This window comes from Alternaria triticimaculans (genome assembly GCF_023758025.1).
Source record: "Alternaria triticimaculans strain BMP 0046 chromosome Unknown scaffold_6, whole genome shotgun sequence".
Classification (NCBI taxonomy): Eukaryota; Fungi; Ascomycota; class Dothideomycetes; order Pleosporales; family Pleosporaceae; genus Alternaria; species Alternaria triticimaculans.
In genome coordinates, this window is record NW_026055963.1 from 537,661 (window position 1) to 552,729 (window position 15,069).

At 52.7% G+C, this 15,069-nt stretch overlaps 5 protein-coding genes across 5 annotated transcripts; 2 read left to right on the forward strand and 3 right to left on the reverse strand.

Annotated features, from left to right (window-relative positions):
• Position 1: 1 nt before the first annotated feature.
• On the reverse strand, positions 2-593 carry J4E78_005076 (uncharacterized protein; the record flags this gene model as incomplete). Its single annotated transcript, XM_049365698.1, has 2 exons — positions 2-537; positions 584-593. 2 exons carry the CDS (start codon positions 591-593, stop codon positions 2-4), a joined length of 546 nt encoding a protein of 181 aa, XP_049222413.1.
• A 2,348-nt stretch (positions 594-2,941) lies between these two features.
• J4E78_005077 (uncharacterized protein) lies at positions 2,942-4,320 on the forward strand (the record flags this gene model as incomplete). The annotated part of the gene is made up of 4 exons (XM_049365699.1): positions 2,942-3,120; positions 3,180-3,342; positions 3,443-4,021; positions 4,078-4,320. 4 exons carry the CDS (start codon positions 2,942-2,944, stop codon positions 4,318-4,320), a joined length of 1,164 nt encoding a protein of 387 aa, XP_049222414.1.
• A 513-nt stretch (positions 4,321-4,833) lies between these two features.
• Positions 4,834-6,504, forward strand: J4E78_005078 (uncharacterized protein; the record flags this gene model as incomplete). Its single annotated transcript, XM_049365700.1, has 1 exon — positions 4,834-6,504. One exon carries the CDS (start codon positions 4,834-4,836, stop codon positions 6,502-6,504), a length of 1,671 nt encoding a protein of 556 aa, XP_049222415.1.
• Positions 6,505-6,670: 166 nt separating this feature from the next.
• On the reverse strand, positions 6,671-9,524 carry J4E78_005079 (uncharacterized protein; the record flags this gene model as incomplete). Its single annotated transcript, XM_049365701.1, has 2 exons — positions 6,671-7,729; positions 7,779-9,524. 2 exons carry the CDS (start codon positions 9,522-9,524, stop codon positions 6,671-6,673), a joined length of 2,805 nt encoding a protein of 934 aa, XP_049222416.1.
• A 5,029-nt stretch (positions 9,525-14,553) lies between these two features.
• On the reverse strand, positions 14,554-15,069 carry J4E78_005080 (uncharacterized protein; the record flags this gene model as incomplete). The annotated part of the gene is made up of 1 exon (XM_049365702.1): positions 14,554-15,069. One exon carries the CDS (start codon positions 15,067-15,069, stop codon positions 14,554-14,556), a length of 516 nt encoding a protein of 171 aa, XP_049222417.1.

Below are 15,069 nucleotides of genomic sequence, written 5' to 3' on the forward strand. Positions count from 1 at the left end.
TTCAGCTCACGCGCCACTTCGTATCAACGAATATAGCGTTGGACTCAAAAGGCCTTACGCTGTCCTCGCTACTCTTACCCTCCACTGGCGTCCTAGGCGACCCCGAAGAAACCTCAACTGAATTTCCGACCCCCTTATACGTTTCCAATGGCACCTCGTCGTCATCCGCCAGCTTGTTTCCTCTGATCGAGTACCGTATTTTACTCTGGCGTTGAAGTCCCGAGTTCCCCGTTGCCCCTCTCGTCCCGTTATTTAGAACATGTTTGAACAGTGGTTTGAGCGAAGGCAACGACGCGACGATGATGCCGACGTAGTATTCGATGGATCGCCACATCGTGAAGGTATCAAGTACGTAGACGTCGGGGTCCATGAGAGCGGTCTTCTGCTTTTCGGATTTGATGATGGCGGCGACGCCGGCGAAGAGACCGAGGGCTAGGATGCAGACCAAGGTGATTTTTGTACGGCCATTGAGTTGGAGTTGCCACACGAGCGGGATTGGGAGGAGGGCTAGGAGGAAGTCTGTGCTGATTGTGACGGCTAGATGGGGTGAGTAGATGGCGTTGGAAGGAGGAGCTTGACTCACCTGTGTTCATCATTCCTATGGAGGTGAAGGTTGCCCTGCTGAAGCATACGGCTGTACCTGTGCCAAATGGAGGTGGGCGAAGTCGCAAATCCCATGCAGCCGCCACGGGGATGCACTGCCAGATCTGGGCAAGGTCAGTCGAGGTCTCGGATGATCATCACCATGTATGCTGAGGACATAGGGGAAACGCACTATGAAGTGTTAGTAATGGACCGATTGTCACCATCTCGTAGTCACATACCTAGTGTTCCAATACAGGCCGTGGTAAACAAAGCCATGAAAACAATGAACCCCCTTAGGAACCATATGTACGCCTTCCTCGTTACCAAACGCAACAGAAAGCAGGCGATAGAAATCTTGACCAGACCAACTCCAATGCCGACGAGAATCGATTGCACTTGGCGCAGTCTGAGCAGCTGCCGTTCACCGTCTGCATCCATCCGCAAAACCGAGACGTGTTTCCCTAAGCCCACTTTAGTCTGCTCAGCATACACGACAAACTCTGCTATCGCGAAAGCAAAAGCAAGTAGCATGATCCAGTCGTCTTTGCCGAAGCTTCTCAGCATTATAACTCGAACGTAGCATCTTAGCAAGACGATTAGGGCCGTGACTCCAAATAGGATGCCGGCTTGAAGTAGTAGAGTGGGAGCGTTGGTGAAGGCAAGGTAATCAGGATTGTGTAAATCGGGGTTTGCATCCGCCGGATTTGTACCTGACATGATGGCTGTAAGAAGAACGATGGCAAAGCGGCAGTGAAGAAGACAAACGACAATTATGCAATATGCAATGCGTTGCGAGGAGTTTTGTATTCATCCCACTCTTATTGCAAAACGCCATCATGTTGCGGCACGGCAACAAACAAGAGACTCATCAATCTCTCTTGCTGAAACCTGACAGTGTAGCAAATCCCTCGGTCTCCTTCTGTCTGTACGGCCGTGCCGGTAGACTTGGCTTCGAGGATGAGCTCGCGTGGAGGGATTCGAAGCGACATGCCCAGATTTCGGGGAAGTATGGCTCTAAGGCACATCAGGTCCCTGTCACGTTGGAGTCACTAATGTGCTGATGTGATTATGCATGGGCTGTTGCATGCCTCGACTCGACTATTGGAGAGATAACTCGATCCTGCCAGATCCTAAAAACGACGGACCAGGCTCTTGGGAAGTATCGTTCGACGTAAGCAACGAACACGGTTCGGAGCGAGTTGTTCCACCGCGGATCCTCTACGTTACATTCTAGACCTCCAGTCGCGTGCAGCAGGGTTGCGGCGTGGTTGCAAAGCGAGACTATCAGCTTTTCCGCGTTCACATACAAAACAAGACAAATTCAAGGCAAGCGAAAGACACGAGAAGACAGTTGAAATAACTTCGAGGCCTACTGATGGTGTACGGAATAAGAGACTACGCAGGAAACCCTACACTTCCAAGGTTGGCGGGCATGGTATTCGAGGTTAGTGGTTGCATCGGATATAGTACGAGCAGATGAGGCGAAATCCTACGAGGAATTTGTGATCAAGCGCGAATGGAAGCGAGGCAATGGAACGTTCAGCGGTGAAAGGAGGTGCGGAGACGAACATGCGGCTCGCTGCCCCGAGCCGCCGTGGCGTGCTTGGCAATGCCCGCACGCGGGGCACGGACGCGGATGCGGGTCGAAGTAGTCGCCCCCGCGGACTATCCCATCTCTCATCAACTTCCATATGACAGTTGATCGCGGTATTGTGAACTGTGATTCCGCCTTCTTCGACTTTATCGCTTTGTATTCCACACTATATATATAGAAAAACCCCCGGGCTCGCCGAACGGATCTCGTCTGCGCAACACCCATGGATCTCAAGCGTCACATCAATACCACAAATGGTACTTGCGGGTACATCAAGTTAGCGGCAGAAGAAGAGGGTGCCCCACCGGAAGATTGATTTGATTTTGCGCAAGGGATGAAGAAGGGTCGCTCACGTTGCTCAACCGGTTTGCCGGATGTTGGAGAAATCCGACTGCGTCTCGTTGAGTTAATGTACCGAGATTCCATCCACTCATCTGCAAAGTCTCGCGCCACTGATCCTACGAGGCTTCATCTAAGCATCTAGATTGTTAAATTGCGGCGCAGTATGGTAAAGTAGATCCCGCCATGTCAGGTCCTGCATCGGCACTGCGTTTTGCTCGCTTCGCGAACACGTTGACTTGCAGGGGATGTAAAAGCCGAGAGCACCGATGTGCAGCGAGCGACAGCTATATATGGAGACAAACATTGTCCAAAAGGCTTCAGACGCACCAGGATAATTTCCTTCTTAAGCCTTCCGTCAATTGATATCTCAGCCGCCGACAGAAGCACAAGTGCGCGGTCAACACCAGCCTTTTTACCAAAATGCGTCTACTCGATTTCGCGGCTCTGGCGCTTGTCAGTGGTACCGGTGCGTTCAAAGTCACAGAGCACGACAAATTGGCAGCTCTTGGGCTTGCCAACGTTGGGATCGATGTAGCAAAGAATGGCTACCCAAATCCCGGCCAGTGCACACTGAAGAACGTAGCTGTTCGACGCGAGTGGTACGTACCTATCCAATGCTGTACCCAATACTACATTCGATTGACTAGTAGCTCTTTAGGTCAATGCTTTCGAAGCCCGAGAGGCGGAACTACATTGATGCCATCAAGTGTTTACACTCAAAGCCTTCTCTTACCCCTGCTTCCGTCGCTCCTGGAGCAAGGAGCCGCTTCGACGACTTTGTTGTGACACATGTCTTGCAGACATACTCTGTACATGCAACTGTACGTCTTCACAGCGGAGCACCACGTTGATCTCAACAAATGAGTTCGATTAACGAGACGCCACAACAGCGCCCGGGACGACATGAGCTAACTTTATCAGGCAAACTTCCTATCATGGCACCGATATTACATTTATGCCTATGAGCAATTGCTGCGCAACGAATGTGGTTACAAGGGCTACCTACCATACTACAACTGGGCATGGTGGCACGAAGACCCAGCATCATCTCCCCTTTTCGACGGCAGTGATACCAGTATATCTAATGCTGGAGCCTACATCCCCGACAGGAACTACACATGCATTCCATCTGAAGCACAGGGATGTCCTATCAAGCTCCCGCCCGGAAGTGGCGGTGGCTGCGTTTCCGGGCCGTTAGCGAACTGGACCATGTCTCTCGGGCCCATCGATAGCAAAGTTAAAGATCTCAAGCCGAACCCGCAAGCTGATGGTCTGGGCTACAACCCAAGATGTTTAAGCCGGGATGTGAACAAGCACTCTGCTTACGAGTCGAGGGACGAAGTCATCACCGAACTTATCAAGAACAGCAAAGACATTCTCACCTTCCAAAACCGCATGCAGGGTGATTACCCCAACAAGTACATGGGTGTTCACACCGCTGGTCACTACACCGTTGGAGGAGATGCTGGCTCTGACTTTTTCAACTCGCCATCCGACCCTGTAAGTATTCCGCTACACTTCTGATCTATCTGAGTGCGCGCTGACTCCATCGCTAGGCCTTCTACTTCCATCATGCACAAATCGATCGCACGTGGTGGATCTGGCAGAACCAAGACCTGAAGAACAGGAGAAATGCGATCGACGGCACCATCACGTTCTTGAATAGCCCACCGAGTCGCAACGGCACACTAAACGATACGTTGACCCTGGGTCCGATGCTTCAGGATACATTTGAGAATATCACGATCAAGGATGCGATGAGCACGCTTGGTGGGCCGTTCTGCTATATCTATGTGTAGATAGATGCAGCGAGGATGTATGAAAACTAATGAACGTATCGTAATGCTCTGCCACAAAATATTGTGATGTAATGGCCTGGAGTTGCCGCTGTGGCGGCTTTCAATGTTTGGGCTCACCATATAGGCACCACTGGGCGCTAAGCCCGCTTCTTACCATATCTTTGGATCTGTCGTACTATTCGAACAAGCTACTCGCGTCGCGCAGCTACAGTGAGTTTTATCGTCTTCACTCGCACATACTGGACAGCGAAACATGCTATGTTGGTCGCTCGTATTGCGACGGCTGTGAGTGGCTCGTCATCTAAGGGTTCTCACCGACGCGTACCATGGTCGCTTCTAGTTTCCAGTCATGCTTGCTTTGCGAACCAGGCCTTTCTCGCCAGGTTGCGCCTATGTGACTCATGGTCTGATGTTACCACCTTGGATTTCTTTTGAGCTGTTCTAACGCACATTCCATTGTATACCTCTCGCCGATATACTTCTCTAGCTCTACCCGCCATCAAACTCCCCATGATGGCCCACCAACGAGAGCCCAGAATGGCAAAGATAAACAAGAAACAGAAGCAGCGGCTTCAGGCGCAAGAAAAAGAGCTAAGTCTCGAGACGGAACAAGAAGCGAAAGCGCAAGAGACACAGCATTACAACTCAGCAAGCGACTCAGATTCATCAGAAACGGTCAGGTATGCGCCTACCAGCATTCTGAAGCATGAGGAATTTGCGTCTCCAGCTACCACCAAGCTTCGAAGGAAAATGTGGCTATCTTTGAGTGCTCATGTTGAACTCAGCAAGTTACTAGAGGCTGCAAAGAGCTCGAGCGATCATCATTTCGATACATGGTCGAATCCGAAGACTTTGAGAAGGGACCCGGAATTGACACAAGACGGATGGGAGAAAGCAATCGAGCAACAGTACCAAACCTGGTACGATGATACTGTCAAAAAGCTGAGTGCAGAAGTCGACGCGCACTCTTATACCGTCCGCCAATGGCAGATAACCGAAGAGCACGGAAACATGCCAAAGTCAGAAACACTACCTTTGATAGTGCAGGCTGAGACAACTACTGCCGGTCTGAGAAAGCTCCTCATCATATTGCGAGGCTTCAAGAATCAGATGAGAGGAGAGTACACCGATGCTCACCAGCATAGCGATGCCACCGATATGGCGTATATCAACTCCATGATACAGCGCTTGACTAAGCCCTACCAGTCACCACAAGTCCATAAGTCATGGTACAAAGGCCCCGACGGACGCGACCTCGACGCGCCCCAGAGGTTTGACAAAGATGCCAGTGACTACTATGGCGGCAGCATCTTCACTGACAATATCCGCTTATGGCTTCACGTCTGGTGCCCTATCGCGTGGCAACGCACAGGTGTACACCCGTGGCCACATGACACCGGGGCTATCCACCTAGTGCACTACAACACGGGCGACCATGCTTGTGACTACCTTTTTGGCAAAACAGACAGTACACGCGGCCACTTGATGGACCCATCAAACGGCCTCTTTCTTGGCTTCGAGTTCAAGCGTATGCTCAACAGAGCTCAGATCATCATCGTTCCTGCCAGCGTGGGCGATACCGACCCCGAGACCGGCAAAAAAGTACAAGAAACCGACAAAGAACCGTACAAAGTACGAGTGCTGGACCCAAAATTGAGGAATGGGGATGGCGACTTGAGATACCGAACTTGGCCTGTTGCCCATACACAGCTCGATGGGAGGATTCTGGAATTTGCAAACGACAATCGGCCAAAGAAGATGTACCTGTGGTATCGCGCCGTTTTGAATATCGCGGTGCGACATAGACTCCAGGCGCCCGGCTGGGAGGGAGAGATAGAAGCCCTAGGACAGAACTCGTGGTGCGCACCCGGTGAATCACTCCGGCGATCTACTATGGCTGCGATTCTAAAGCACGTTGGCTTCATCGATGACCCCGAGCCTATCTTCGCGCTAGGACCCACATTGAAGGGCCCCCCCGAGGAAGGTACAAACGATAGATCCATCGCCGATCGAGTGGCCATGGTACTGGATACAACGCATACGAACTGGCTTAAATCCCGTCGCAGCGCTTTCGCCAGCATGCATGCAGGCAAAGAGGTGGAGATTGATTGGGAAGACGAGGCGCAGGAGCAACACCATAAATTTGCGTCGCGCAAGTTGTGTTTAGACGCGGGTTTTGTGTGAGAAGACGTTGAGGGACTGTGGGATGCTAGATAGCTTTAATCTGAATTAAACGAATACTACTTCAAACTCCTACAAAATTGCGTATAAAACGGGGTATAACTTCTAAAAGCGTCAACAAACACAAACTCCGATACCATAATGCCATCATCTCCCAATCATCACATTTCTACGTCGCACCCCCAACAGCAATCTTCTTCTTCACGGCCCTCATCTCCCTGACCGTGCCCTCCTTCCCCAACCCCCTCCCCACCTCAACAACAATCATCCTAACAAAATCTTTACTAAGCCAATAACTGCTATGCGCGCCCAGCATAGTCAGATACTGAATCTCCAGCGGCCCACCACCATATTTCATATAGTAATCAATCTGCCCATTATCATTAAGCAAATACGCTCTCTTCTCCGCAATCTCCTCGCGCGTGAAGTTATGCGTTTCGAGCTCGACGTTGCTGGGCAGACGGATAGTGGTAGGTCTGTCGTTTGCGGGGTTGTTGGCGGAAGAGGTGGACGAGCGGAAGGGGTTGAGCGAGGCGAAGTAGGAGGTTGAGGCTGAGGGGATGGTGGTTTGTTTGAGCATGGAGGCGTAGACGACGTCGACGGTGGGGTTTATGCGGCAGGCGACGGGGTCGTAGGGGTTGATGATGTTGTAGATGTTGTCCACGGCGAGACAGCCATATGTGCCTTGCTCGCCTGCGATGCCGGGGGCTGCGTAGGAGTCGGCGCCGGGCTTCTCTTTGTCGCGACGAGGGAGTAGATTTGCGTTTTTCATGAGGAGGAAGAGGCCGACGGGGCTGCCGCAGACGAAGAGGTCTGTCGTGTTGAATATGAATTGGTCTTGGGGTAAGTCGGCTTCGGGGAAGGATGGGTCGGTAAATTGCGGATCGACATAGGTTGGTTGTTGGCTGAGGATGTCGATGGCCATCACCGAGCCGAGCGAATGGGCGATCAGATGTACTCGCCCATACTCTGCGAACCCAGGGTTGTTCTGACACCACAGGCGGTAGATGCGGTTCGCCTCTGTGATGCAAGCTGATATCATCTTGGGGTTGTGCATCGGCGACAGGTAGTATGGGATGTCGAGCATGACATCGCTAACGATACCACGTACGGACGGCAGCGTATCGGGTGTGATGTCTTTGAGTGTGTATTTGTTCGCAGAAGGGTCTTCAAGCTCGGGACCCTCGGTGTTATCGACGTCGAGAGATACGCGGTGTCGCCAATTGACCTGCCTCGTGTTAGTACATTGATCGAGAATCACTGCGATGATGACTTACTGGCAGACACATGACACCTCCCATATCCTTTCGCAGGTGCCGCTTGACATCCGGAGTCCCAAGCTCAACGTTCATCTCTCTTCGAAAAGCGTTCATCGCGTGCGTGAAATGAAACGTCTCCATTCGTTCTGACAGCTTCTGCCCAATACCATGAATGACCAACACCAGGTCTGACACCTTCGGTCGTTCAGACTGCGCGAGGTCGGGGTCCGACTTCTGTCTTCGATACTGTGGCGCGCCACCTTGCGATGACGAGACACCCTCGCGTGCTGCTTGTGCCTCTGGCGAATTCTTGTTCGGATGGAGCTTGTCCCAAACAGCCTGGTCGAAACCGCGCACTACGTGAACGCCGATCGCTCTGCCCTTGCGGATATAGTTCGCCAGTGGTCGCCGCCCATAGTAGTCTGATGGTTGGAGTGCTGGCTTGAGGATGAAGGCTTCCTTATCATTAGAGTAAATCACGCCCGCTTTCAAATACAGGCGCTTCCTTCCGTCGGCACCGTACTCCAGATCTCCCGCTGCTTTGTGGTCTGGCCCCTCTGGACCTGTGGAGATGTCGATCAAGTCGCAAGCATTCTCCACGGTTTCTTTACGCTCCTTCTCCGGATCATCATCCTCTTCGGGTAGGGTACTTTGGACGAGACCTGCTGTTTGCATCATTTGTTGCGAAGTCGACGGCCTGCTCTCTGCTCTCTTCGGCCGTTCGGGCCAGAGGTGATGGAGTATCTTCATCTCGCCGAATGCACCGACCTCAACAGCGCTGTTGAGCTCGTCCGTCCACGTCTGCGTCCAGGGTCTCAGTTCGATGTATCCGGCTTCGAGCATGTTGGCCACTTCCACCTCGACGGGCATCATGCTGTCCTTGTAGAACCACGTTCCTCGCACTATCTGGGCGACGTCGCTGAGCGGCGACCAGTATATAGGCTCCATCCGTATTGACTCTGTGTCCATGACTACGTGATGTAGTCTTGAGACCCCCACGGGCACCTTCGCGGATGGCCCCGGTTTCGGCTTGGAGGACCTTCGCGCAGGCGCCTTGTCCTTGGCCGTCGAAAGAGCAGGCTCCATGTCGTCATCCCACTTGTAGCTGTCCACTTCATGTATAGTCGGCCGGTGGCCTCCCTCCATAGGCGCCGGCTTCCACGACTTGGCCAGATTCCCTCTCGATGGGGCTCGGATGAACGGGGTGCCGGTCGTCGCAGGCTCGAGGGGCGATATTGGGCCGGGGTCGTAGGCCTTCAGCGAGCCAGACATGGACTGGCCGTAGCTGCCACCACCCGAGCCGGGCGTTTTCTTGTCCACCAGCTCGGCAGACCTCGAGTACTGCCCTCTGCTCGATGACCGCCCAGATGGAATGTCTCGTCCCTGGATCGAGCCTTCCTCGCTCGAAGCACTAGCGCCTCTCTTCCTCTTCAGCCGCTCCACCGCCGGGTTGGTCGGCGTACCGCGTCCCGTCGCATCTTTCTCCCCAAACTCCTCGGTGTGCTTCAGGATCTTCTTCCGCAGCTCCAGCCACGACTCCTGGATGGCTTCATTGTCGTATTCGGAGAAGGGCCGCGGTGGCACTCTCTTCGCAGTCGAGGTGCCCGTGGGCGGCGGCGGGAGCGGAGACAGCGGGTCGTCTATAGCGAGCGGCGACGTGTAGAAGTAGCGGACGGGGATCGTGGGTGGGGCTTCGGTGTTGTGCAGGACCTCACGAACGTATTGGTTCGCGCGAGACGATAGTGTGGGCTCGTTGCCTGCCATGACGTCTGGCGTGGTTTGGTGTGGGCGTGAGCTGCAACTTTCAAGAGAAGCAGTCGTGGAAGAATCCCATCATATCATGGTGCTAGCGCGTATTTCGTCCCTCACGTGTTCGTGTGAAGAAGACAGCTGGCGTGGACTTTGGTGGCAGCCTGAGGATGGATGTTGTTCCTTGTTGTTCTAGGGCGGTATATTTCCGATCACCATTCGGAGCACTGACGCAACCGCCGCGCTAAAAACGACGCGTGCCTCGACATGTGAACAGCCCTCCGTCAGCCGCCTCACCCACCGAACCTATACACAGAATATCCACGTTTGCGCGAAATTGCGCCGAACCATCCGATGTGGCATGTGCTCCAAGTTGTGCACGCAAAGTCTACACCGTTATTTCACAATGCCAACGATTCATAGTCATCGACCTACACCACACATCGTGACCTTACCTGGATTTGGACATGGCACCACATAAGTATTTTCAAGCAAACATTCTCGCTAACTCCCTAAGCAAACTATTACATTCAAATCAGTCTGAGCCAAAATCCGCACAGCAATACCACCATGTCATCCACCACTACCATGACCATGTCATCAAGAAAGGTACGCAACCAGCGTCACACGCTGTGCGTGTATACCCCCAAATATCTACTATCTCCTCAACCCTTCGTGGATTCACCAAGAAAGCTGGGCAACACGCTGTGCGTGTCCACTCCCAAACCGCTACCATCTCCCCACCCCTTGGTAAGCGCCTTCGGCGAACCACCAAAAACGCTGGGCACGTATGCTCCGAACCCACCACCGCCACCGTCTCCCGGGCCTCTCGTAGGCGTCCTCGACGAGCTCACCGAATACTACGATGGCGAAATTGCGGCGTGGGAAGCCAAATGTAATGAACAACAAGCCTGGCTGGACCAGGCTTCCGAACTCATCGCCGAGTACGAAGAAGAAAGAATTGCCGGGATGGAGCATATCGGCTTCCTGACCAAGTGTCTGTACGCGAACGAAAGAGCCCTGACGCAGTGTTTGTACGCTATGACGCTAATAGTAACGGTACTGCTGGTACGCTGAAACTACCAAGAAGAGGAAACGTTTGAAAGGAAAATATGTCCAAAGTCACTACTGCTGTTACCGTTAGGCAAAACCTTGAGCCGAGACAAGCCATAACAACGAAATACGACGTTGACGGTTAGCGAGGAACTATCTATACCACGCTACCGGAGATGACGCGCTTGCTCTCTCTGGCACCGCCAAAGGAGATAAGCATTGCGAAACCGCGCATACAGCAGAGGATCATCTCGGCCACCGAGTAGTGGGTAAGCTGAGATCAAGACAGGTTCGTGACCAGCTCGGAGATGCGTATATCGTGTGCTTCGATATTGAAGCTGTGAGGAGGAGAGGGGAAGGAGGGGAAGGACAAAGTCTTGAGTGAAAGAAATCCAGTCTGATGGTACATGGGCAGGCCCATGTATGTAACACTCTGGGAGACTAAATCGAAGGCTGCGTCCGGGGAAAGTAAGAGGTTGTCGTCGAAGTCGGATAAAAGTGTAACCTGAGTTGCTTTAAGGCCAAGGGAATGAATATGACTTTGTTCATGATGATATAAATTATGGGTATCTTGTTACTCAAAAACGTACTTTTGCCCCCAGCGCCCAATAACATAAAAGAAAACATTTCACCTCCGATTCTGATGCCGCCACCCTAGCCCCGCCGCCCCCCTCGCGGCTAACCACTCATTCTCCGCCTTTCCGCCATGTCTTCCAAGTAATGATCCAACATCAACCTCCAACTCCCTCCAAAGCGCCTGCTCCACGCTTTCCATAAACTCTCTGTCCTGCCCATGACTTCCCAGCAACACGATCTTCCCCGGCGGCATCCCCAACCCGCCCACAGCATGGACAACAGCTTCCTGTAGCTTCGCCCAGAACTTTGCGCGGGGGGCTTCGTACACGGGGAGACTCCACCAGCCGAGATCGTTTCGCGCGACGTAGTTGATCATGTAGGAGTGGGGGGTTGGTGGTTTGATCTTGGTAGGGGAGCAGCTGGTTTCGTGCATGCTTGCGCTGAAGGAACTGGAGTCGAAGGCCAGGACGAGGATGTGTTGGTGTTGATGTGGGAGGGTTGCGGTGGCGCATGAGGCGTGTTCTAATCCTGCATGTGTGGCGTATGCTTCCGAGTATATCAAAGGGGTATCCTCCGATAGAGCGAGGCCAGCTGATAGTAAAGCGGTTTCAAAGTCCTTCTCATGGGATCCGTAGAAGGGGAATGTGACGGCCGATGTGATATTTGTGATTGGGTGGTTGAGTCCATGTTCGAGGGTTGCGTGGACTTGTGATAGGAATTCTGTGAGGATTCTGCTGTCGTTTGGAGAATTTGATGAAGTGTGTGGTGTCATCCACCGCGACATTAGGTCTATGTATTCGGCATCTCCGGGGATTTGGGCCAGGTCGATTGTTGTGCCGTTTGGGTACCGCGCAGCTGCTACTGCTTGTGATGTTGTGAAATGGACGCCGATGCTGGGAGGCGCATCAAGTCCTTCCGCGCTGGTGTGTTTGTCGAGGGGTTCTTCGACAATGGGTATTTGGTGGTGGTATCGTACAGCTCGTGCACTAGCCAAAGGCACAAGCAGAAGAAGACCGAAGAGTTTCATTTTGAAGTCGTGAGATGATGATTGTTTACAAAGAAAGAAGAGAGCGTAAGGAACCGACTACAACAAAGAGCGGACCCGAGTATTCGTAGGATCAGGTGCAGAAAGAAAGGATGGCACAGCGTGAAAGAGCGACGGTGGTGAGTAAGGAGTGGTGGGTGAAGAAGCGGCAACGACAACGGCGGTACGCTCGTCGTCCCCTCACTCCATCAACGGGGCGACTCCCGACGCCTTATAGGAGTCGTCCAAAGACATCCGATCGTACCGTCAAGGCAAAGAGGATCCGAGGTTCTGGTCAGGGACTTGTGGATCCGCCCACTGTTCCGTGGGCACTAGGGGTATACGAGCTAGCCCGGCCTGCGATCGGTCCAACCTAATGGCTTCAAAGAACCCCTCTCCGGGTCCCATGCAGGACAAAAAACGCGTTCCTGGGTCTCGGTCACCGTGTCTTGAACCCTCCGTTGGCACTCAACAATTCGGACAGCGAGCAAACGCGGGCGCGTAACAGCTGTTGTGAAGCTGTTGGAAGCGCGCTGTGGCCCAGGTGTCAGTCGGCAGGGACCGAAAATAGAAACTCGCCCAGACCCGGCACGCTCGGCAGTACTAGAAGCTTGTCCTACCCCTCTCTCGTACTTTTCGCTCCTAGCTATGGCAGAACAAGACTCGGGCGAGCCTTGGCACATGTATTGATTGCTCATATCTTCTCCGCAAACGGTTCTCCTTCGAGTCAACTACCTGCCGTCTCATCGCGCAAGCGATTGCGATACGAAGTGGCGCTAGAGGACCCTTGACATGCGCGTGATACTCGCGTTATACGGACGAATACGCTGCATCAAGATTTCTGTATAACATTAGGTGCGGGTTTCATGTGTCTACATGGCTCTTGTGAGTAAAATAGAAGGCGTGGTAAGGCTCAACGTCTGCTCGAGCGTGTGCAGGAAAGGTTCTTCGTAATTATTGATAGGCGTCCTGCCGTTGCTGCCACCATTGTGTGGCGCATGTTAAACCCGACAGCGGGACGCGTTCCGTTAGCTGCTCTCACGCGTCGTTCAAAGCAGAAGGTACAAAGGAGCTCATTCCGTCTGAGCCGTACTGACTATTGAAAGCGAAAAAAGGATACAACCGGTGAACTTCATGCAATGTGCGGGGAACATACTTTCACATTGACACCTTGAAAGCAGACGTTGTACTACACAGAGCGTTCATCTTCAGGAATTCGTGCCTAGCGCTTTTCTTTGAATGAACCTGATAACTTGAGAGGGGCACGTAAGCAGAGCGCATCAAGATTTCTTCCTCAAGACCCTCGCAAGCGAAGATACCCAATGAAAAAAAAAAGAGTCGCGCCAGCCAGAAGTAGTGCAAGATACTGGCGGCACCGTGGCCTCGAGGTATGAGCGAGCCCAGGGACCTTGAGGTCGAACTACAAAAATAAGAGTAATGGATGAACCGCCGCAGCGGTATCATAGCTATTACACTATGAAGAACAGATACTACACTTGATCAGAGCCAGATTGGCAAAGAGAGCTGGTGAGTAGTTGAGGGACGGGGGAAGGGCGGGTTTATATAGACGATGGGGGTGGGTCGTGCGGCGTTAGGCGGGCGCACGTGAGACTGCTGCCTGGCTAAGGGGTTGCACTGCTGCGCACGTGTTGCGCTGTTGCCTAAATCTCGAAGATCACGGCTGAGCGTGTCGCTCTGCTTGTTGCCGTCTTTGCTGGTACAAGGCAAAAAGATGTGGCCGAGAGTCTGGATGGAATCTCTCATATATATTCGACGGGAAAGCAACCGACAGCGACGCACCTCAAAACTACCACGATCATCCCACATCTCATAGTAACTTCGATGATCAGCCCGCACCAGGGCCAGGCTCCATTCTGAGTCAAAGGCTCATCCTCTTCTTCGTCAGCAAAGGGCCTAAGCAGAGATCAATCTCTACCCAGGTAGTTCGATACGTCATTCACGGTCGGTATGCTTCCGCCACTCTTCTCACTGACGGCATAACCATGTATACCCCGGCATGCCCCACTGTCTATACGTCCGATTTCTGTGTCTACATTCCCATCCTCTAACAGAGTAATCGGGTACTCGTCATGCTCATCTCCAATCTTGTTCCTCAGCTTAGAGCCCCCGCCGATAGTTGCAGGATGGCTCACTTCGTCCGAGGGGCCGACTCTGTTGGAAGACCACAGACGAGTTGGAGATATCAGTCTGAGGAGCGGGCGGAGAGTCATGATGCAGCAGTTGATAATGGCTACAGCAGGCTCGGCGACGGACCAGAAAGCCGCGTCGGTCATTGCGTAGGGTAGGTTTTTAGTGTTGCCTTTGGTATGAAGGAGGTCGAAGATAACGACAATACGAAGGATAGAAATGGCCGTAACACTACGATTTAGATCAGCTGACATGAACTAGACAAGCAGCTCCAAGAGTCTCGTACAGTAGACCTATTGCAAAGATCGCCACCAAGCCGATCTTGGCACCTCGAGTCATTTGTAGTTTTCGGATGAATGGTATAGGCAACAGGATGATGATCAGATCGGTTATCATGTTGAAGATGCCAGTCGCAACGAATGCCGTGCTGTGTTTGTGATCCGGGCAGTACTTTTTGGACAAGAGAGGGTTCCAGTTCGCCTCGAGAGGCGTGCACAAAAGAAAAGTCGCAAGCATGCTACCGAGCCAGTACGCAACGACCAAGCCCATGCATATCCACACCCAGATACGATGTTCCTTTAGTGTGAAAAAGCGTAGGTAGAACAAGAGGTAGGATAGCTTGACGCTGGAGACGGCGGCGTAGTACACAGCTTGGTAAGCTATGAGCAGCTTAGCTAGGAAGATGCTGTTGGCAATGGGTAGTTCTTTGGTCTGGTATCCCATCCCGTAATTCGCGTCTGTGATGTGCATTGCGAGCAT